Source organism: Bolinopsis microptera, chromosome 11 (assembly GCF_026151205.1).
Source record: "Bolinopsis microptera isolate Bmic1 chromosome 11, MBARI_Bmic_1.0, whole genome shotgun sequence".
Classification (NCBI taxonomy): domain Eukaryota; kingdom Metazoa; phylum Ctenophora; class Tentaculata; order Lobata; family Bolinopsidae; genus Bolinopsis; species Bolinopsis microptera.
In genome coordinates, this window is record NC_087082.1 from 10517023 (window position 1) to 10541792 (window position 24770).

The window sequence follows — 24770 nt, forward strand, 5'->3', positions numbered from 1 at the left end:
GAGAGAGAGAGAGAGAGAGAGAGAGAGAGAGAGAGAGAGAGAGGGAGAGAGGGAGAGAGAGAGAGAGAGAGAGAGAGAGAGAGAGAGAGAGAGAGAGAGAGAGAGAGAGAGAGAGAGAGAGAGAGAGAGAGAGAGAGAAATTGTTTGATACCAAAACTATGATATACAAGGTAATTGGAAAGTTGAAAAAAATTGAAACAAAACTTAATTTTCAACCCACTGCGAGCCCTTTATATTTTCTTAGTAACAATCTATTAATACGATTCGTAAATCAAGTAAAAAGTTATTTTCACAAAGTTATTTTCGACTTACAGTGTAAAGTTACCTCCATTTAGGGTGTCAGCTCAGTTGTAAATTCAAATCAGTAAAAACACACTTAACAATAAATATTTTCATAGGAACAGACTTTAAAAAGTTAAAACCAAACAATTCGAAGCTTTGTCGATATTAACTCATGAAATTATAATAACCTAATAACCGATAAGTTAAATTTCTAAATATGGGGGCAATAGAATATGTTATGAATCATCCCTGCAATTGCATAACAAAATTGATGTCTGACTAAGTCATAACTTAACGTCCAGCAGCACTGGCAACAAGCCAACAAAGCTGGCAACAAGCCAACATGTGATGAACAAAAATGTGCCTTTCTGTTTCTGCTTCCTTATTTAAGCTAAAGTCAGTCCACTCTACTCAGTGATTGCTTGATTAACAGCAGGCTTAGGCCTCCTAATGTGAAGTGCAACATTTGTAAGAGAGCGTCTCATCCCGTTCAATATCCTCACTTTACGGCCTCTGGGAAGTGCAGCCTGACTTGCCATTGGCTTAATTCCACTTCTACCTGCCCCTTTCTCAGCAATATTAATTCGTGTTTGTCTATTCTGTTGTCCTGAAGTCTGCAGATTAGTATTTTTCACGCCGGTTATGGGGCTAGTAGTAGTAGTAACGGTAATGGGAATAAAGTAACTTCCTCCCGGTCGAGACTGCCAACCAGATTGAGTTGAGTTTTTGCCGCCATATCTCCCACATGTTAGCTTTTGTATCCAAAATGACCTGACTTTCTTATCCATCATAACGCCAAACAGGAAGATGAGCATTCCCTGGTTGAATAAAAATAACAGATTTACAAAAATATTTCTATTAGAAATCTATGGGTTTAGAAGATTGACTCGTTTTTTATGTAAGGATAGAACTGGTAGAATCGAGATTCTCGGGGAAATTGGTTATACTTTAGTCAGCTGCAATTATAGACAGCAGCTAAAAGTTTGGACGCAATCGGCCTGTAGTCGTTCGGACTTATAACTTATTTAAAATAATAATTCAGAGATTAAGGTAGCACATTCATTTAAAATGTAATCCCTTAACATATTGGCATTTAATATTTGCATTTCATGATTTTGAAAGAGGCCAATATTTCTGACCTAGACAACATCCCTCCGCAACCCAGTTTTGACGACCTTTCCGATTCGGATGAAGCTCCTACAAGAAACGAGATTGTTGATGCCCTCAAAAAACTCAAGAATCACAAAAGTCCAGGAGTGGATGGTATCACCAACGAGCAACTTAAGTATGGACAGGATGGGTTGGTTGATCAACTAGTTGTGTTGTTCAAGAAAGTGTGGGAAGATGAGAAGATTCCTGAGGATTGGTCCAAAGGTGTTATTATCATCGTTGGAAAGAAAGGTGACACCTCTCATTGCGCTAACAACAGAGGCATTACATTAAGATCCACAGCCTCGAAGCTCCTGCAGATGATACTCCTGCGGAGACTTAGCAATGGCATGGAAAAATTTCTCCGGGAGGATCAAAGTGGTTTTAGACAGAATCGCTCATGTATTGACCAGGTTTATTCACTCCGCTGTATTATACACCAATGCATTGAGTATAATATTCCTCTGTATATTAATTTTGTTGATTTCAAAGCAGCTTTTGATTCGATTGACAGGCAGTTCATTTGGAGAAGTATGCAGCTGCAGGAACTTCCCGACATTGTAGAGACCTGAGACCTCGACTAAAGTTAACCATTTTCTACTGTTTATATTAGAGGAGCACACATTCAGAACTCCTTCCATACTCCTTCGTGACTAAATTGACGATTTAGACAATTTTACCTGTATAAGAAACGCTATAAAAATGGGCGTGGCATGTGCGGACCATATCCGGAACACTAGAGTCAAAAAAAATTTTTTGGTCGTTCCTGATCCTATAGAGCAACTAATAAGATATGATTTCTAATTATTTGAACAACTTTTGGTAAAATGAACCACTCTAATGCAGCACTACGGCTTACCTGACAAGTACATTAGAATTATGAAGGCGTTCTTCACTCACACAATTAGTGCTGTTAGGGTCAATGGAGAGGTTACAGGTTGGTTTGATGTCAACTCGGGAACTGGGCAAGGTGATATACAGGGACCACCAGTCTTCAACTTTTGTTTGAATTTTTCGGCATACCTTATGGAACTAAACAAAGTCATTAGCAAGGGGGCTTTTATATTACAGCTGCCAGCCCCCGGGGTAGAAGAGAAACATCTCTTGGACACTGATTACGCTGATGACATGGCCATGTTAGATAACTCAAAAGAGGGGCTGCAGGAAACCACTGACCTTCTCTGCAAATACAGTGCCTATGCGGGTCTGAAGATTAATGCTGGCAAAACACAGAGCATGGTTGTCAGCAAAAGTGCATCGCAGAGGCCGTATTCTAAAGACGACACTATGGACATCAATGTGGAAGGTCTCCCAATACAGCAGGTCAGCAATTTCACTTACTTGGGTGCAATCATCAGTGCGAATGGAACAATTGACAAAGAACTATCAGCTCGAATTCAAAAGGCCTCTGGGGCATTCTATCAGCTTAGCAGTATATGGTACAGTCGCAGCATTAAGACTCCAACTAAAATCAGGATTTACAAAGCGGCTGTGCTCACTATACTGCTTTATGGAAGTGAGGTATGGAATACCACACAGACGCAGATGAAAAGATTTGAGGTGTTCCATCATAGATGTCTGAGGAGAATCCTGAAAATCAAATGGTTTTATTATGTATCTAATGCTGATGTACTTAAGCGGGCTAACATCGCCCCTGTTGATACTTTCGTACGAGCAGCTAGACTCCGATGGTTTGGCCATGTGGTGAGGATCAGGCTTGTCCGCCGTGGCTAAATGGATCGGCGGCGGCGTTTCACTAAAATTACACCGGCGGCGGCGGCGTACGCCGGCGTAAGCCGTGAAATCAAGGCCAACTAAATTGAGGTCTATGAAATATGAATATGATCATGTACTTAATTTGGGTAATTTAGACTTAACTTCAACAAATGATGTTGGTATATTGTTATGTTATTATCTGCTATCAAATAAAAGTTGAGACAAATTGATGCAATTATTTTATTTAAGGTAAAATACATAAACAATAAATTATTGCTGAAATCAATAGATCTCTCAATCTTTTTTGTTGGAAACAAAATCATAGTTTTTAGAACAAAACAGTGTATATTTGAAATTCTTAACATTCATCCTAGATCGCTGACTAGAAAGAATTAAACCTGCAGCCGACCAGGTTCTTTCAATTTCCGCACTACTGGCAGGTATACAATGCACTATTCTTACTATGTTTGAGAGTATTGGGAAAGTTTTTTGCCTATTAGCCCAAAATCTTAAAAAAATCTGTAAAATTTCTTCTTCAGTCAAACTTATGAGTAGGTAGTTAGCTAAAGGTGTGTATCATGTGTGTGTTGCCCTAGCCGCTAATCGCTATCAGTAACACTGATATCTTCAAATGAAGACAGAATTATTTTGAAGTCAGAAAATGCACGCCGTACGCCGATGTACGCCGGGGTGTATCGGCGGCGTTCGGCGAGGCAAAATCACCCGGCGGCGGCGGCGTTCGGCGGCGGCGGACAAGCCTGGTGAGGATGCCAGAAGAAAGAATACCCAACTATCTTCTGCACTGGATCCCAAAGCATGGTAAAAGGTCAAGAGGTAGACCTCGGAAAAACTGGTTGTCATGTGTCCGGGAGGATGCAGCAATCTTCACAGGTGTCGATAACATCACGATAGAAGATGCAGAACAACAAGCTACAGACAGGGTTCACTGGAGAGGTCTAATACACCGGAGAAAGGAGTTACTATGTGGTGCAGGCCACTCCAACGACTAGGAGGAGACCTTTTCAAGTACAAGTAAAGTAAGATTTTGAAAGAAAAATGTGATGGCTTAAAAATATTTGGTTGTGTTAGGCTGCATTCATTAGACAATCTAAGTCATTATCATGACAAAGAAACATTTTTAGCTCACTTACATCATGCAGTACCAAGAAAAAAAAAGGTCTGTAACGATATCTTATATCCGACCGATGTCAAACAATATACCTTATCGGAACTTATTTGGACGGAAATTACTTGAACGCTGGAGGCCCTATAGCGTTCATTTTAATGTCCGTTCAAATTAAGTCCGTTCAATTAATGTCCATCCAAGTTAAAGTCCGTTCAAATTTTTTCAAAAATTTTTCCATTTCGAACTTTTTGTCCAGAATATGACAACTTTGAGAACTTTATTGTGCCGTAAGTTAACGACGGAAAGGTTCTCCTTGGTCTGCCGGAGGCACAGAAAACTCTACTACTACGACTACTAGTATATGATGTTTTCAAGGGTCACTTGACGGAAAAAAGTCAACGAAATTATGGCACTCAACAACATAGTTCATGAACTAGTCCCTGCCAACATGACAAACTTGTTCCAGCCTCTAGATACTAGCAGGAACCCGTCTACCCTAAAGTGGTGTCAAGACTCGAGAGAATAAAATAATTATTACCTATTTAATTCGCGTTTTTGACACCACTTGGGAGTCCAAATTTTGGGCACTAAAATTCTTATTCCTTGGCCAATTTTTAATTTTTTCATGCTGATTTGAAGGACATTAAAGCATTTGACCCAGTCAAAAAAGTTTCAGTTGTATATCTTTTACGGTTTTTGCGGAAAGTCGCGTTAAAGTTGATGCCCTGGTGTCAGTAAAATGGCACGGATATATCCATCCATATATATATATCGTCTCGCTTTATATATAGTAAGATTATGGGTAAATCGTGTTGCCAAGGACATTGTCCGACGTTGTTATAGTTCATATTACTCGGGGGCGGTAATGAAACAGTGCTAGGAAAGCTCCACGTGATGTTAAGGTTAACCTTAAGTTGTCTAAGATATAACCACTTCACGCCGAATGGCTTGTAAAAGTTGACACTGAAATGCAGGACCGGGGTAGTTTGATAAAAAAAGGTTTCCATAAAGCTAGAAATCACTGATGCTTTAAGCATGGACTATTTCATGCACGAAAACCCATTTGATGAAGATGATATGTGATATTAGACACTGATAATGTACACATTTTTACTGCTTAATGACTGCTTTTCTTACTAACTGTATAAAAAATGGATTTAAAAATCATTTGCTGAAATTTAAAAAATGTCAAAAACCGTATTTTTGATGGTTTTGAATGCCTTCGAGCGTTCATATTAATGTCCGTTCATGTAATGTCCGTCCAAATAAGGTCCGATAAGGTAAGTACAATTGGGTGTCATCGACTCAAAAATTGGCGGCGAAAAAATCGTTGATTCGCGAAAACTTACCTGTGGAGCATTAAGAAGAATAAATAGCCATCTTAGAACCACACTTATATGACTGTAGTTTGAGGAATTCATCAGAAGAAAGAATCCCACTAGCCAACTGAGACCCAGTAGCGTAGATACACCTAATGCAGCTTTTAACTGTTCCTGAAAAGTTGAACGTCCAATTCGGTTTATTTATTTAGTTATTCAATATCATCTATGAGTTTTCATTTTACAATCTTAGATATAATAATAGGGAGGGAGGGAGGACGTTTTGTTACCTGTCTTAACTTTATCTTTGAACAGCGCCGTTTTTTTGCTTTCGTTTCGTGAGCTTTAAATATTACTCGTGCGATGGAGAAGAAGACAAACCAGTTTATAAGCATCCCTAGAGCAAGTGGGCCGTAGAATGTCGCCAGTCCATAGGGATGTCTGATGTAACATCTACAAATATGTTTAAATCTAATTTTCATCGATTTGAAGTGTTGAAAGGACCTCTATTCAACTTTTACGAAGTTTAATTTATCCCAAATATAAATAAGACGTATGGCTAATTTATAATACATTAATTGCACGCTGACGTTTCCCCCCCCCCCCCCTCTCCACATACTAACGTTTTTGGATCAGTAAATCTTCTTCCACCCCATGCCATACCCGCAGTTGGAAAAATTATAGGAACACCCCATCCAACAACACAGTACTTCAAGAATGCGTGATCAATGTCGATTCCAAAGACTTTCACCAGTGCTTTGTACATTGTTATCGCTAGTAAAACCATCCAGCTTATTTGACATAGCCAGAAGTAGTTGAGAAGGAACGATATCTGAAAGCATTTTATCTTTTAGTCGTTCGAAATTAATACTGTGCCGTACCTTTGTAGCAGTGTAACAGATAAAGCAAGCTAGAATACGAATATTGATGGAAAAGGTGACAGGATTATTACAAATCTATTAATCTAACCACTCATACTTTCACAGACTTACAATTGAGCACGGAATACTGGGGTCTGTATGGCTATCAGCCGACACGAAATAGTCCATTAAAAAGAAAGATGTAATGGAGAGGATGAGAGCGGTTGTGAGCATCATCTTCACTTGCGAGTACAGGACCTCTCTCCTCTCCCTGAACATTGCATGTTATTTATATTTCTCAGAACATAAAATCAGGGTTTCAGATTGACAGGGTTTTAACCAGTTATACTCTCTATGAAACAGAGTTACAGTTTATCGTGGATATGTAAACAAATCCCAAGTGAACTCCTGAAAGCGGACATGACGGACATGACGGACATGACGGACATGACGGACATGACGGACATGACGGACATGACGGACATGACGGACATGACGGACATGACGGACATGACGGACATGACGGACATGACGGACATGACGGACATGACGGACATGACGGACGGATCACCTAATGAAGAAGATAGCGGGAAGAGTGAGGACCAAACAGAATAGACTGAGAGCCAGGAGGACCAAAGAAACCATATCTTCTGTTTCACTTGACTCACTCTCGAATGTCTGTATATGGTGCAGTGTGAGATAAAACTTGATAATTTGATATTTTGAATCTCAAATAATAACATCTTGAATTTGAACGTTTCAAGTTCTCTGAACTTAAAACATTAATTATTTCTAACAGAAGTTGGCGTAATGAAGTGAAGGATTAAAAAGCTGGCTCACCATAAGAACAGCAAAACTAGTGAGATGGTCACATTCACATAGCACCTCATATGTGTTTCTAGATTCGTTGAAAACTGTTGTAGTTTTACAACCTTGTTCACTCCAATCTTTGACTGATAAAGATACAATTCTTTAGTTATTTTAAAGTATATTTATCAAATCTGTTTCTGTGATTCTTTAGTTAGATAATTGACTTTACAGTGTATGAAGTAAAAAGAACTGAAAGAAACGTTAATTTATGGCGACGTTTCAGGGCGACAAGGAAAAGGCTCCTATCAGGAAAGGAATTATTCAACGTTTCAATGTGACAATATCGTATTATTCATGATCCTTGTCGCATCAAACGGGATCAATAAAAATTTACCCAAGAAAACATTTCAACTATGCGACTCATAAATAATATTCCAATCCGGATTTTACATAAATCCAAAAAGTTAGAAAATTATCTTTCCGCGAGTAATTTACTTTGGTATTAATGAATCTGATATTGACGAAGCTGGTAAAACATGCTGGTTAATATGGTGATTCTAAACGCTGTTTACCCACGTGAATCATTGTAAAATTTACAGTCCAGAGAATGATGAACAGACGTTTTCCTTTTTGTATAGTCAATTACTCCTTTGGCAAAATCCTGCGACATTATTATGTACGATGATGAATGAACCATTTACACTGGACACCAAACAGAAGAAAATTGTAAAGCCGTTACAAAGTTAGTACATACATGAATTCCCTTGAAATTAAAGAAATACCTAAATTTACTCACCTTAACTTGAAAGTCAAGTGCAATATCTTCTTTGAGTTCCGAATTGTTCGTTTGCAAAGTTATTTTGTCCATGATATTGATATCTGCAATGATAGTCGCCACAAACGATATTTTCTGGGGATTTATGAAAAATTTTAAATATTAATGAATAAATAAAATCATTTGTACCACTATAATTGAATTCAGATGCAGATCTATAAACTGCATATTTACTTCAGGCGGATTAAAGTCTGTCAGTTGCATGGACTATCAATAAATAGCAGTAAGTTTCTAAATAAAATAACCTTCATTTCACCGGAACCATCTATACGTAATAACTGAGCGAGATTCCGAGAAATTGTACTGTCTTGTTCCGCAGATCCATCAAGGTTTATATTCATGGTAGAATCGGAGGGGAAAAGGTTGTCCGATTGGTAGAACACCACTGCTGCAACCATACTGTCTGGTGTTTCTAGTTCAGCCTAGGGGGAGAAATTAAAAATGGCAAAATAGTGCAGAAATTTAGACCCTTACTTTAAAATTGTAAAGAGGGTCAACTGTCAATACATTAAACAAAAGTTTGATTTTAAATTCATTGTACAGCTGTTATAGTATTATCCAGTCAAGCTGTACAGTCGGTAGATTTAAGGTAGTCATGATTACCTGGAAGTACACATTCTCTTCATTTTGACTTGCGGGCACCGAACTGTTTTTAAGAACATTATTTTCACCTGAAAGTCCTAATATATTCTTTTCGTCCTCACCTTGTCCTTTCTTTACCTTTGCCACACCAAAACCTGCAAAGTAAGAGCTTTCACAGGTTATATGTTCAAGTTAAGACCCAGGAAGAATACAAATCTTAATTAGTTTTAATTATTTCAAGTCAGAGTGGTTGGTAACTGGACTAAATTTACTGGATCGATAAAAATTGTAATTATCATCTCTGAATCATTTGTTTCCATGGTTACAAGTATAGACATCAAAATACTGATAAGCTACAGTAAAATACTCAGCAAAAGATTGAGAAATGATGTAGATTATGCTTACCGACCGATTCTTGTATGATCAAGTCTTCTAGTGAGTTAGAATCAGTCTGCTTAACAACCATGAGTTTCCTTGATATCGAGACAGAAGCTGTTTTAAGTCTATCATTTGTTTTATCTAGTCGAAGGTCTTCAACTTCAGTGTTTTTCTGAATATTATCCATCGTGGACATTATGGTCTTAAGAGCAATGGGTGAGAGTACAGGTGGGTGATCGAGTGCTGCCTCTGGTGATGTTTTGTTTACTCTCAGTGCGGCTGGTTCCTCAGGTGGGAAAATTTTCGGTTCTCCTAGAGAAAGGATTCTTTCAATGATATCGACCGATTGGTCAACTTCATTGGATGTCAGTGAACTTCCTGATTTCTCTGTGGTGTCTTCCAGTTCTTTAGTTACATTCTCGATCTTTTTTGATACGTATGCAGATTCTGACAATGTGGAATTTTCCGAAAACTGAATTAAAAATAATGTTTTAAACACAGAGTAAATGATACTTATATATGCTATAAGCATATAATCTATATATAAGTATATAGTCACCAAGAACTGGACACTTGATTCTAACGTGGATTTCTCTCAAATTATAATCCGCAATACTTTTACAAATTCACCTATAAGAATGAAAAATAAGAATGAAGGGCCTTCGTTAAAAATTAAAATCGTCGTTTAAAAACTTTTAATAGTATACTTACAATACTCATAATTTCGTTCATTAGTTTTGAAGCAAGTAAAGAGCATTCTGTGAAATCGGTATCCTCAAAACTTCCACTTTCGGAACATCGCCGCCTGGCCACTTTTGAGTCCTAATAATTATTTGCAAGTAAAGAAAAATAGGGTTAATTACAATCCTAACAGCATAATAAAATGTTATATCAAAATAGTAGTATAACTCACATAAATGTCATAGAAACAAGGACTATAACTCACATTACTGTCATAGAAACAAGGATTATAACTCACATTACTGTCATAGAAACAAGGATTATAACTCACATTAATGTCATAGAAACAAGGATTATAACTCACATTACTGTCATAGAAACAAGGATTATAACTCACATTAATGTCATAGAAACAAGGATTATAACTTACATTACTGTCATAGAAACAAGGATTATAACTCACATTAATGTCATAGAAACAAGGATTATAACTCACATTACTGTCATAGAAACAAGGATTATAACTCACATTAATGTCATAGAAACAAGGATTATAACTCACATTACTGTCATAGAAACAAGGATTATAACTCACATTACTGTCATAGAAACAAGGAACTTCACCCCATCTTCCAACTATTATTTCCTTCCAGGCGTAGTTACCGTAATCGTGATGGGTCTCATTTTTAGTGGCACACACTGCATATGAGAAAAGGATTCAATTGAATTGTTGTTGTGATAAAGGATACTGATGATATCTACAATATAACAAAATACTAAAAAATAGCAAACTAGCTATGAAATAGCGATGGTTAATGAAATCGAAAGTAATTATACGGCTGCCAATTATTATTACGGCAAAGAATGACCATTTAAAATAAAACAAACAGCTTCATTTAATTACTGCAGTATGTTCGTTGATCGTTGGAAAAGGTTCCGTCCGGACAGTTTGTGCAGCTAGCTGATGCTCCAACACTGTAAGTGTTAACGGGACACAGTCCACATTCTGACATATTATAAGATCGGTGGGTTCCAGCTTCACAATCTGAAATAGAGGAATATTTTAAATCTGTGAATATAATAGCTAACTTGTTGTGAAAAAATAATGGCTAACTGTTACGCTATAACAAGTTCAGTGACCTAGCCATGTTTTTTTGCTTCTATGCAACGGATAATAACACCAATAATTTATAATTCACCTAAACATTTAGCTCTTTGGTCCTTGTTGAAAGTCCCTTCAGAACAGTTCGTGCAACTTGCTGATCCCACAGGACTATAGTTATTTACTGGGCACTGCTCACATTCCGCCATCTTAAACGTTCTGAACGTTCCAGCTTCGCAATCTAAAATGGTTGAATACGTATATTATGTTTTTGAAGATCATGGGACATCGCTGAATTAATTGATTAGCAATATTTGAAGTTACAACAGATCTCAATAGTTAACTAACTAGCACAGTTTGATTTTGGATCTTTAGCGAATGTTCCTTGTGGGCACTCTGAGCAGCGTGCTGATCCTTTAGGACTATCAGTATTTACTGGGCATGGTTCACATTCTTTCATTCCGATTGTTCTATAAGTTCCTGCATCACAATCTGTAATATCACAATACTTTAGTCTTTATGTTAGTGAAAAGTATGGCAGTAACATTTGAAGTAACATATTTCAGCAGGCTTTAAAAAGATCTTTTTACTTTCACTGGACATAGCTCACTAACCTGAACAGTTTACTCTTTCATCATTAGCTAACATTCCTTCAGAACAATTTGTACACCCAGTTGATCCACTAAAACTGTAGGTGTTCTCTGGGCATAGTTCACATTCTTCCATATCAAACCATCGGTAGAGGCAAAACGCTCTTCTTCTGTATGTTCCTGCATCACAATCTGAAGGCGTTTCAATAATACAGTCATATAAATGATCAACCCAATCGTCATGATTGGTAACTACAAAGAGTTTCATTATGTTTTTGTAGCCCCCCCCCCCCCCCAATGGCACTCCCATTGATCTACTATATGAAAACAAATGAATGAAGCTTTATATTTCAAACCGATTCAAGGAGCCCAGAAAACTGCTGTGAAACCTTCATTTCTGGCTGCATAGTATCACAAACGCCAACGGTCAATTAAAATTGTAAGAAAAAATTTCATATTTTAAAACTCATCTCATTTCAAATGACCGATTACCTGTGCAGTTAGTATGTAGAGGATTAGAAACAGTCCCATCAGTACATCTTTTACAGATAGCTGCTCCTTCAGAGCTGAATGTGTTAGCCGGACAGGTGGTGCACTGTATCATACCTGTGGATCTGTACGTTCCTGGACTGCAGGCTGAAATTATTAATGTGAAATTGATACCACAAACATTTTCTTCTAACAATGAACAGAGTTTAATATTGATGATTTTTTTTCCATTCACTTTTTTATAAAAAGTAAAAGTGGAAGGTTACGAATGGTTAATTTATCTACTATTGACCTCGTAATGTTATCTACTATAATTAACATTATCGATTGAAAGAAAATACCCACCAATACATGTCGATCCTTCTTCGTTGGCGTGAATAGTTCCTTCATCACATCTAATGCACCCTCCAGTTCTATTATTGGGGTTCCCATTACCTGCTTTATCGTCTGCCTCTTCAGAAATACTGCAAACTAAAACAAATTTTGATTCTGGTAACTGCAAAACTTATGTTATACAGAAGACCCCTAACATTGTACCAGTGATCAATGCTAGGATCAGCAGGTACCACCAACTTAAGACTGATAACACATTAATTTCACAAGACATCATGTCCCATTCAAATAGAACGTTGCTCTGCATCATGGCTTTATAGATCTACTGAAGTACTAAGTGACCGGGGTACGGCTCCTTCATCAACATTATAGTGTAATCGAGCAAATAATCAATATCAAATTGTACAAACCTCTTCTATAATACAAGGGGACTATTTTACCGCCTCGTTCAATAACGACCTTGAGATATGACCCGACCATCGTATCCCACTCTTCATCTTTTAGACAAGCAAGTGATACTCGGGATATATTACCAACAGTTTCTCCATCTCTTATAACATAAAATTTGTTGGAGTCTCTGCCAAATCTCCAGATTGATGAGTTTACGGAAGGGGATGCTGTGACGGTAAATTCCCCCGTGCTCATACATCCTCCCCTCTCCTTCGATACTGCAGGACTCCTCCGAATTTGAAGAGCAGGAATGAATCTGATGTGCTCAACTCCCATTTCCAATCAATACTCATCCAGTAAGCAGATGCGGGGATCTTGTATCTTAACAGCATGTTTAGAGTTAGACCAGTTGCACTGCTACCATTCGCTTTTACTTCGTAGTCATACTGATTGAGGTCTTTATTGATTAAGTTCCATTTGTTTCCACTCTCCCCCTTTTCTTGTAGTTTCCAGGATGACGTATAACCTGAGGTATCAGTAAATTTTACATATATGTAGATTGTAGATTGCAGTGTTCTGCCAATAAATTAAAAGTGTTAGGATTCGAATCAACGATGCCAAAATATACGGTAAAGTCTGTTAGTTTTTATTGATGAATACACTCACATATCTTGAATTAAAAATGCAAAAAAATGTCATCTAATGGTTATTGGTATCAAGGAGCTCATGCAGCGTTATCGTGTTTTAGCCTTTTTAAATCAAGGTGCCTTAATTAGAATGCTAAAACCTGAAACGGATATGTAATACAAATATACTCACATTCGTTTGCTTTAGTAAGAAGAAGGAAAAATAATAATTGGTATTTGGCGCCTGCCATCCTCCCCTGTTTGATAATTAAATCAGTATGACAAGAGTGATAGTATTAGTATACTCCAGCCTAAAAGTAAAGTCTAGGTCTAGGACTATCCTTTTTTCTGTGACCCATCCTTGACTCTTAGTCTGTAAAACTATTAGCATCAATTACATTATCAGATCACTTACAATTCTCGCCGTCTGAGCAGAAAACGTTCAAATAATAAACAGCAGAATTGTGGCTACTTTTTGCTTACCACCAGACAATGACTTGCTGGTTCAACAGCAACCCAGACGGCCATTTGATCAGCTTTTGAGCTATTAATTAAAATTAATCAATTCAGTAAATATGATGCATTGTTGAATATATGCAGCATCGTGTCAAAAATCCGCGCAATATTATAGTAAAATCTATATGATGCTACGTACAAAACATAAAAAACAAAAGCAAAAAAAGCGAGCAGATTAAAAATGATCCCCACCTGAAAATTCGAATTACCCGACACAGCAGTGGCATAACGTATTCTGAGCAGTGGCATAACGTATTCATTTGCCACCCAACACCCCAACCCGCCTCGCTTTATTTTGCCCACCCCCCCCCCCCCCCCCCCCCCCCCATTTGTCTTATGGTGAAAAATAAGGTCAGGTCAAATAAACGTTCAATTGGTCTAGTCGGGAAACTGTTCAAATCGATCTTTTTTCTTTCATTAATGCCTTAAATAGGTCTTATTACGTCATTTATCCTTTAAAAACTTTCCAAATTTGATTTTAAATGATACTGAAAATAGGTTAGAATAGTTCTTGGTATTCAAACACCGCCACAAATGTAGAAATTCTTGGAAATTAGTGTCATACAATTGATGCTTCCCGCTTACCGCAGGAGGCCAGAGTCCGTTTGACCGTAACCGAGAGAAAGAAAGACAATCACAGTTGATAGTTGACGGCATATAGGCGATTAATTGGTCCAATTGTTTCTCAATTAAGATTTGAGATAGATCGTTTGCTTATGACCCACCCTATGGCTGAAATACTATTGTGGATACCCTTTGTCGCCCAAACATACAACTACATGATAATGTATATTCAACAGTTTAAGATCACACTTTCGATTGGACGATAGTACACCTCATGTTATGGCAACAATTGATTTGATACAGTTATTTTGGGATTTAGACATTTTACCGAGTTTGTAACTCAGATATAATTATCTATGTGATGACTTGCACACAGTGCTGCTAAGCTCAGTCCCTAACCAACCAGCCAAACAAGTTGCAAGGTGTGACCTATATAAATAAGAAGGGATACAAAGTGTCTTGATACGAAAACCACCCCCATTAGCAAGAGCTCCCTGGCTCCCGTCCCTTATAGTTATGTGATCTACGAGTCGAGCAGCAGACAAATATTAAAGGTCATGTTTACTTCTAATGTACAGCTATGATGTACAGAGTTGACATGTGGACTCAACCCTGTATCTAGCCCATTTCTAGGTCAATTAAATTCTACTGATGGATCACATCTATGGTGGCCGAGGTGGATCATTGTAAATTATTTCAAAAAGACTAAAGAAAAACAAAATAAATCAAGATTGAATTAAAAATTAAATAAAAAATAAATTAAAACAAAATAAAACAAAATTAAAACAAAATTAAAACAAATTAAAACTAAACCAAATTAAAATAAAACTAAATTAAAAGTAAAATTTAAAAATTTTTTAAAAAAAAAACCAAAAAAAAACCAAAAACTAAAACCAAAACAAAACAAAATTTAAATTTTTAAAAAATTTAAAAAAACAAAAAAAAAAACCGATTCAAAACAAAAATGAAATCGCTCCATGGCCGAAACGTATCATCAGCAATCCTCACTGCGCGCCACAAAGAACGTACGTGCGCAAGAGCACGTTTCCTTGATTTTTGTAGGGGATTTGTAGGGGATTTGACCCCTGTAGGGGATTTATGTTCCGGGGTATTTGGAACAGGTTTAGGGGTTTAAATAGTTAGTACCTGTTCCAAACCATCAGAAAAATCAAGTTTCGATCTCCCAACCCACTCAGGCCACTCCCAGGGGCCACGCCCATCCCAAAATAGCTGAAATCCAGGTCAAATCAAGATTGAAAATCTTTACCCCTGTAGGGGATTTATGTTCCGGGGTATTTGGAACAGGTTTAGGGGTTTAAATAGTTAGTACCTGTTCCAAACCATCAGAAAAATCAAGTTTCGACCACCCAACCCACTCAGGCCACTCTCAGGGGCCACGCCCATCCCAAAATAGCTGAAATCCAGGTCAAATCAAGATTGAAAATCTTTACCCCTGTAGGGGATTTATGTTCCGGGGTATTTGGAACAAGTTTAGGGGTTTAAATAGTTAGTACCTGTTCCAAACCATCAGAAAAATCAAGTTTCGATCTCCCAACCCACTCAGGCCACTCCCAGGGGCCACGCCCATCCCAAAATAGCTGAAATCCAGGTCAAATCCCATACAAATCCAGACTGAGAATCTTCACCCCTCTATGAGATTTATGTTCTCGGGTAGGTGGCACAAGTTTTTGTTGGTTAATTAACTAGTAACTGTCGTAAACCATCATTAAAACCTAGTTTTGACATCTTGGCCCACTCAGGCCGCCCCTAAGGGCCACGGATAACCCAGAAAAGCTACAGGGGGTGGCCGGTGGGGTGGGGCAAAAGTAATATTACATACGTTGGGTATTATACCACCACCGTGTTTCATATTATGGACCTGTAACTTTGCAGATGGCATGCTGTAATGCAGCTACTCATTCGAGGATTCCGTCGCCAATGTTCGAAAATTTGAATAATTTACGCCCAAATAATATTAAATCACCTATATTGTTCTTTCCGGACGCCCATCTATTTCAAATTACTGTAGATAATTAATTGCTGCATCGGATCTAAAAAAATTGAGGCCAAACGGATTTGAAATGACGAAGTTATCAAGCATTTTATGTAACTCGTTAACAAAATTGATTGTGTGATTATGTGATAGGACACCTTAATTGGGTTCCCTTGCAATTTAACGGGGTCGCCTAATCACCTGAACAGGTAATCCAATCACCTGATCACACGTAATTAATAAACTCGTTATGCCTCGTATCTCGGTCAAATGAGAAGCTACAACTCTCATTTTTTTCAGATCGAACGTAATTTGAATGACCAAATACAATTCTATAAGATTTGGCTCGACCTGATTATCAAACTATCAAATAAATGCGATAATACAAAATAATACCCCGGAACATAAATCCCCTACTATACAGGGGTAAAGATTTTCAATCTTGATTTTACCTAGATTTCAGCTATTTTGGGATGGGCGTGGCCCCTGGGAGTGGCTAGAGTGGGTTTAGCGGTCGAAACTTGATTTTTCTGATAGTTTGGGAGAGGTAATAACTATTTAAACCCCTAAACCTATTCCAAATACCCCGGAATATAAATCCCTTACAGGGGTAAAGATTTTCAATCTTGATTTGACCTGGATTTCAGCTATTTTGGGATGGGCGTGGCCTCTGGGAGTGGCCTGAGTGGGTTGGGAGGTCAAAACTTGATTTTTCTGATGGTTTGGAACAGGTACTAACTATTTAAACCCCTAAACCTGTTCCAAATACCCCGGAACATAAATCCCCTACAGGGGTAAAGATTTTCAATCTTGATTTGACCTGGATTTCAGCTATTTTGGGATGGGCGTGGCCCCTGGGAGTGGCCTGAGTGGGTTTGGAGATCGAAAATTGATTTTTCTGATGGTTTGGAACAGGTACTAACTATTTAAACCCCTAAACTTGTTCCAAATATCCCGGAACATAAATCCCCTACAGGGGTAAAGATTTTCAATCTTGATTTGACCAGGATTTCAGCTATTTTGGGATGGGCGTGGCCCCTGGGAGTGGCCTGAGTGGGTTGGGAGATCGAAACTTGATTTTTCTGATGGTTTGGAACAGGTACTAACTATTTAAACCCCTAAACCTGTTCCAAATACCCCGGAACATAAATCCCCTACAGGGGTAAAGATTTTCAATCTTGATTTGTCCTGGATTTCAGCTATTTTGGGATGGGCGTGGCCCCTGGGAGTGGCCTGAGTGGGTTGGGTGGTCGAAACTTGATTTTTCTGATGGTTTGGAACAGGTACTAACTATTTAAACCCCTAAACCTGTTCCAAATACCCCGGAACATAAATCCCCTACAGGGGTCAAATCCCCTACAAAAATCAAGGGAACGTGCTCTTGCGCACGTACGTTCGCGCAGTGAGGATTGCTGATGATACGTTTCGGCCATGGAGCGAGTTCATTTTTGTTTTGAATCGGTTTTTTTTGGTTTTTTTTTATTTTTTAAAAATTTTTAAAAATTTTAATTTAAATTTTGTTTTGTTTTGGTTTTAGTTTTTTTTTTGTTTTTTTTTTGTTTTTTTTTAATTTTTTAAAATTTTACTTTTAATTTAGTTTTATTTTAATTTGGTTTAGTTTTAATTTGTTTTAATTTTGTTTTATTTTGTTTTATTTTGTTTTAATTTACTTTTTATTTAATTTTCAATTCAATCTTGATTTATTTTGTTTTTCTTTAGTCTTTTTGAAATAATTTACAATGATCCACCTCGGCCACCATACACATCACTAATTATACGTCACTAATTGATAATATGATATGATCACCGTGGGACCCCTAATAATAGGGGGGGGGGGGGGGGGGGGGGGGTCTGGAAGTCGGCCTCCCGAACTGGCTCACAAAGTCCTGTAAAACCAGCGCTGCAGATTACATGTTTCAGTCAATAGATCGTGCTAGTGAGCATTTCTTAAAACTGACAACGAATTAATTAAAATTCGAATCTCGTGCCGCGTTTTCAACTGAGTCTAGTCATGAGATAAAATAGTGACTTGGTGACGCTGTCACATAGCCCGGCACTCACGTGTATATGTAAAGATATAACACTGTAAGTCTAACTCTTCAAAAACATCCCAAAATGTTTATCAGTTCTGCGTGAATGACGAATAACTAATATTTATAGTATAAAAGATGTAACAAAATAAAGCTACCAGGATAAAACTTTATAGTAAAATCTGCATATATAGGCCTGAAACATTCTACACCATTCTGATTTGTTACATGTAATGTCGCTCACGTGTACTCACATAAAAACAACTAGCACCACAGTACGTTTCCCAGACGAACGCGTGCAACAAGTGGGCGCCATGGACTGGAGAGCTGGAGCATGGACGTGTTATCGACTTTCCAATGAGCTTGAGAACAATATCACAATATGCTTCTCTTATCATCCAACAACCTCTTTATTACTTTCTAATTATGTTTAATTGAACTGTTCATTGTACATTAGTCACATATAATATTCCAAGGCATATCCTAACCTCACAATGCAAGCTTAAGGGGTATGATTGGGCTATTCTGGGGTATTCTGGGGTATTCTGGGGTATTCTGGGGTATGATTGGTGATACGAAGGGGTGTCCTCGAGTGATCTGTTACTTATAGACACATTATACTATACATATATATTATATACAAACCGGTTGGATGAGGATATGCTACTAATGGTCACTCAGTTGTAAGATTAGAGTCGCCTTAGATTGGGTACAAGTGGAGTGTTCGGATTACTTACCTTACCAGAAAGAATTGGTCGGCTGAAACTTAGTGCTCATAGATTAGCTGTTTGTTACAGAGAAAAATCTCATCGCCTAATTTTTAGTAGATTATGATTTTCACCACCAATATCGTAGCAATAGCCTTCTGAATACTGATATTACTTTTTGTAACATGCTCAATTGCAGCTATTAGCTGTAATACTGAATCAAAATAGAAAAACCTGACAACCAAAAATGTGTCAAGAATCTCAGAAAAAGATGATGGGTATGGCAGGTCGTTTGTACTCATGCTTGATTCTAGGGCACGGTTAGAATTAACGTTGTGCAGAACTTCTACTAGCCATATAAATTATAAAATAAGTCTCGAGCAGGCTCCGTAGGGGTTATATATATTATTATACCAATATCATTATCTATTGTATCCATCGGATTCATGTTATTAATACACCACTATGATCTATACATTGGAAACAAACTGAAATTGTACAAATGAAATATCGGACAAATTTCTTTCACAGATTTTTTTACTTTATGAGCAAAGTCGAACTAAATAAATCAAAATGCTTGTTCACTAAATCACGTACTGAGGATTGGATCAAGTGAATCCGTTGGAATAATTAATTCATCTTGAAAAGAATGCTTGATTTTTAATTAATTCAACTGTAAATGTGAATACTGATAGTTGGATAATATCCGGTTGAAAGAGACAAGGGCAAATTTGTCTTTGTCTCTTCCAACCGGATATTATCCAACTATCAGTATTTAAATCATGAGACTAATAAACAGCGAACTACTCCATCATTTGGTAAATGTGAATATTATCAAATGTTATCAATGAATCTGAATTCGAACATTGTGACTATTGAGTACTGAATACTGCCTAATGGTGAGAACGTGGTTCTGTGGAACGTGGAGAAATACGGAATAAAATTAATACTGCTTTAGATTTGTGACACCTTCAAGACTGTTTCGCCATGACTAGACTGAGACAAGATAAAGACTAAAGATAAAAGCAAGATAAAGACAAAAAAGCTAGTATTTATGAATACAATGTATCAACAATGGCACAATAGAACAATCTATCAAAATAAGAAAATATCTAATGAATAAAAAAGACAAACTTCTTTGGGTTTTCTTCACGATTTAATTTATTTAAGAAAACGGGAATTATTGAGGACGGTTGCACGTAGGATGAAAATTGATTGTTTGTGACAGTCTTCCGCCACACCAGGGACAGGAATGCGACCTGCAAAAAACCTGGCTTCATTAGTTACGTACCATAGAATGGAAATAATAGTTTCACGAAGTCAATCTCAGAGATAAAACGCGTAAATTCTAACTGGTGCATCGAAAGCTTCTGTACAGTGTACACTCTGTGATGTACATAGGCGGGATAAATTCGTTAGGTCGATCCCAAAAGATCACATTTACTTACCGGATACCACGTACCAAGCTATAATAGTCTATACCAAATAGACAAATACAAGTCGGAAAAAAATAACAAACATCAAATACATAATGAAATAGACATCATCAAATATAAGTGTCGATTGTGAGATGGCGGTATCCTTTCATTTCTTAAACACTGAAGCGCGTTCTCTGGACGGAGGGATTATTCAAACCATAACCTTATCCTTTACTGAAGCATATACTAAAACCTTAACCCTAACCAATTTCCTTATATGGTCAAAAATATCGTAGTTCGAGTGTAAAGTGATTTAGCACGCTCGTAGAACAATTGCGGATTTGGACATGTGCCTTTTTCCGTTTTCGCAGAAACCTCATTTTAAAAGCTGTTACCAAAACGATGATATTGTCTCACAACCACGTACAATATACCATCAAACCATAATGAACTACTCGACTGATCCTAAAAAATCATTTATTGGACCGTGACTGATAGGTGAGGGACGTTGTCATGGTGACCAGTACGACGTGGTACAACTTGTCTATCAGACTGTAGTTAATGCTTTAATGAGACAGGTTGACCATTTCAATATCATATTTTCACTAGACAAAATAAAACGTTAGCACGTATAAATTGATGAATACAATGTATCAATAATAGCACAATAAAACAACTGTATCTGTCTGAAACCTAAATAAGAAAATACCTAATGAATAAAAAAAAGCAAACTTTTTTTGGTTTTTCTAACAATTCAACTAAATTCTAATGGATACCACTATAAAGGATTTTTGTTTTATGTCTAAGCATAATTCTGCATGCTGATATAATGAAAGATAAAACTCATAAAATTAAAAAGTGTGCCCTACAAAATGCACGTCTGCATCGGACAATGGTACAATGTGTATTTTGTGAATGTCACAATGCCTCTTTGTAGTTTGTTAACAAAACACAGCTTATTATCAATAATAATATAAACGTCACCATGGAAACACAACACGTCACAACATACATTGTATTTTATTACATCAAGCCTAGAAATTGCATCGGATGAATAAACGTTTTTCTCAGCTCTCAGCCCTCAGGTATCGTGTTTGATTTTGAAATCTGAGAGGGGACTATTCACACACTTTCTTTGTTCACCCTCTAGCTTTGGCTGTAAGAAATCTGTCTTCGGGATTCGGGAACCTTCCAAGTTTCAGAAGAAGCTGTTCAGTTTTGTAGATATTCCGAATCTTTACAATGTTTACCTCCACTTTAGAGTTGTCCCTTATCTCCTTCACATCCTCTATAGCCAAACCAGTAGCAAGATTCATAAAGAGAATCTAAATCACAATTGCAAAGAATATCAAAGCCACCACATGTCCGTTTATGAGCTGCATGGCAATGTCCTCCTCACCGGAATCATAGTCCTCATAAGCAACTCCACTCACACCCATAGACAAGGTCTTATAGTACGCGGACCATGTGGTAAACGAGGAGTACTGAGAGTTTATACCTCCCGCAGATAAGAGATGGAACACACAGACGAACCCTAGCACGAAGACCACCAACAGGGCTCCAATGCTCCGGATAAACGTTATCACTATCTTGAAGAACATGATGATGTGTAGACCTATGTTGAGGAAGCTGATCGCCCGGAGAGTAAAGAGAATATTTACGAAGGAGCACACGACCGATTAGCTGATTATGCAGAAGGACTTTCGACAAAACTGTACCATAAGGAATGGTCGAAAATCGAGTGTTTTAGTAAATAACTTAGAATATTTTTTCGATTTTCTCAAGATCTGATAGATAGATTTTCTTTAAACTTTCCAGATAGTTGTATGGCTATCAGACGGATAATCTGTGCGATTTTGGGCGTATTTCTATGGGGCAAACTTGAGATATGACTTCAAACACAAGAAAATATCTCCAAATTGGCGGGTTCTAGCGGAGCACAGGTATATATTTAGAGATCTGAATGATAGATTTTCTTTAAACTTTCCAGATAGTTGTATGGCTATCAGACGGATAATCTGTGCGATTTTGGGCGAGTTTCTATGTGGCAAACTTGAGATATGACTTCAAACACAAGTAAATATTTCAAATTGGCGGTTTCTAGCGGAACGCAGGCATATATTTCGAGATCTGAATAATAGAATTTTTTTAAACTTTCCAGATAGTTACATGGCTATAAGACAGATAATCTGAGCAACTTTGGGCGAATTTCTATGTGCCAAACTTGAGATATGACTTCAAACACAAGTAAATATTTCAAATTGGCGGTTTCTAGCGGAACGCAGGCATATATTTCGAGATCTGAATGATAGAATTTTTAAAACTTTCCAGATAGTTACATGGCTATCAGACAGATAATCTGAGCGATTTTGGGCGAGTTTCTATGTGCCAAACTTGAGATATGACTTCAAACACAAGAAAATATCTTCAAATTGGCGTTTTCTAGCGGAACACGGGTATATATATTTTGAGATCTGACTGATACATTTTCTTTAAACTTTCCAGATAGTTACATGGCTTTATGACGAATAATGTGTACTAATTTGGGTGAATTTCTTTTAAGTGCCAAACTTGAGATATGATTTCAAACAAAGAAAATATCTCAAATTGGTGGTTTCTGCAGGATGCAGGCATATTATATATTTCAACATCTGACCGATAGATTTTCTTACAACTTTCCAGATAGTTACATGGCTATCATAGGAACAATCTGTGCGAGTTTGGGTGAATTCTTATGCCCCAAATATTAAAATCTACAAATCGGTGGTTTTGAGTGTTACCAAGGCTCAAAGGATGGCACATAACTTCTTATAGAGCTTAATATACCTTGAACAGTTATGCTCAAAGATCTTCTTTCTCCATGCCATGTAACTATCTGGAAAGTTTTAAAAAATTCTATCATTTAGATCTCGAAATATATGCCTGCGTTCCGCTAGAAACCGCCAAAAAATTTGAAATATTTACTTGTGTTTGAAGTCATATCTAAAGTTTGGCACATAGAAATTCGCCCAAACTCGCTCAGATTATCCGTCTTATAGCCCTGTAACTATCTGGAAAGTTTAAAGAAATTCTATCATTCAGATCTCGAGATAATCGACTTTCGTCAAATATTGTACCATGGTACAGTTTGGTACAGAAAGTCCAACTCTGATTTTGACCCCATAAAATCTATTTCGAAATAACTGAAACTGTGGTAGTTACTTAGGCCAAAAACTAAAAATCTGCAAATTTTGCGCGAAAAAACGCCGTGAAGCTTTTTTAGCGAAAATTTCTGCACGGTGAATTTGTATTGTTTACATTTTTGGTATCAAATTTATCAAAATCGGAGACAAAAATTCTGTGCCAACTCATAGCACTTATTGCTTAGACTACAGACGCAATATCTACTTTTAATTATTGAGATGACAGAGAGCTTGAGAGAGCAGTCCCGACTTCAGGCCTTATTGTTACTGTCACGCAGATTGTGTTAACACAAACGTACATGCACGAGTAGTGTAGTGAGAGTACACTACACATGCACACTCTAAGTTAGTAAGTTTACCAGACATATTAAGTTTGTTAAAGTTATGACATGGTTATGACTTATGACATGGTTAGGACATGGCTATGAATTATGACATGGTTATGACTTGGACATGGTTATGACATGGTTATGACATGGTTATGACTTGTGACATGGTTATGACATGGTTATGACGGGTCCGGGACTCTAGGGCGTAAGACTCTAGGGCGTGAGACTTTAGGGCGGCGCCCTAACCCTAACCATCACCCTAACCCTAACCCTAACCCTTATCCTAACCCTAACCCTAACCCAAACCCAAACCCTAACCCTAACCCTAACCCTAACCCTAAGACCTTAGAGTCTTACGCCCTAGAGTTTTACGCCCTAGAGTCCGGACCCCGGTTATGACATGGTTATGACATGGTTATGACATGGTTATGACATGGTTATGACATGGTTATGACTTGTGACATGGTTATGACATGGTTATGACTTATGACATAGTTATGACTTGTGACATGGTTATGACATGGTTATGACTTGTGACATGGTTATGACATGGTTATGACTTATGACATGGTTATGACATGGTTAGAACTTTTAAACATGCTAATTGATAGATGCTAAAATTAAACCACTATCGTCGAAAACGCCATTTTTTAATTTACCACTATCCTCAAACTTCAATGAACGTGTCCACGAGATAAACCTTAATATTCCGTATAAATTACATACATGGTAAGGTCTCCTCCTAGTCGTTGGAGTGGCCTGC

The 24770-nt window shown here is 37.4% G+C and overlaps 1 protein-coding gene across 1 annotated transcript; it reads right to left on the minus strand.

The window, feature by feature from the left end:
• Nucleotides 1-432: 432 nt before the first annotated feature.
• Nucleotides 433-13527, minus strand: LOC134822975 (adhesion G-protein coupled receptor G6-like). The gene is made up of 21 exons (XM_063834269.1): nucleotides 13462-13527; nucleotides 12663-13168; nucleotides 12265-12390; nucleotides 11923-12066; nucleotides 11455-11622; nucleotides 11189-11332; nucleotides 10938-11081; nucleotides 10643-10783; nucleotides 9769-10437; nucleotides 9085-9529; nucleotides 8701-8834; nucleotides 8343-8519; nucleotides 8059-8172; nucleotides 7839-7923; nucleotides 7293-7405; nucleotides 7024-7130; nucleotides 6585-6723; nucleotides 6216-6424; nucleotides 5883-6045; nucleotides 5623-5766; nucleotides 433-1100 (listed from the first exon to the last, which is right to left on the minus strand). Exons 9-21 carry the CDS (start codon nucleotides 9787-9789, stop codon nucleotides 690-692), a joined length of 2262 nt encoding a protein of 753 aa, XP_063690339.1. The 5' UTR covers nucleotides 9790-10437; nucleotides 10643-10783; nucleotides 10938-11081; nucleotides 11189-11332; nucleotides 11455-11622; nucleotides 11923-12066; nucleotides 12265-12390; nucleotides 12663-13168; nucleotides 13462-13527; the 3' UTR covers nucleotides 433-689.
• Nucleotides 13528-24770: the final 11243 nt, after the last annotated feature.

What these genes read in the sequence shown, in the direction of transcription:
- LOC134822975 (XM_063834269.1), bottom strand. Translation starts at nt 9,789, where the DNA reads ATGAACGAAATTATGAGTATT. An exon ending in CCCGCTATCTTCTTCATTAG is followed by an intron (nt 6,724 to 7,023) that starts GTGATCCGTCCG and finishes TGCAATGTTCAG; the next exon opens with GGAGAGGAGAGAGGTCCTGT. An exon ending in CAAAGATAAAGTTAAGACAG is followed by an intron (nt 5,767 to 5,882) that starts GTAACAAAACGT and finishes TCAACTTTTCAG; the next exon opens with GAACAGTTAAAAGCTGCATT.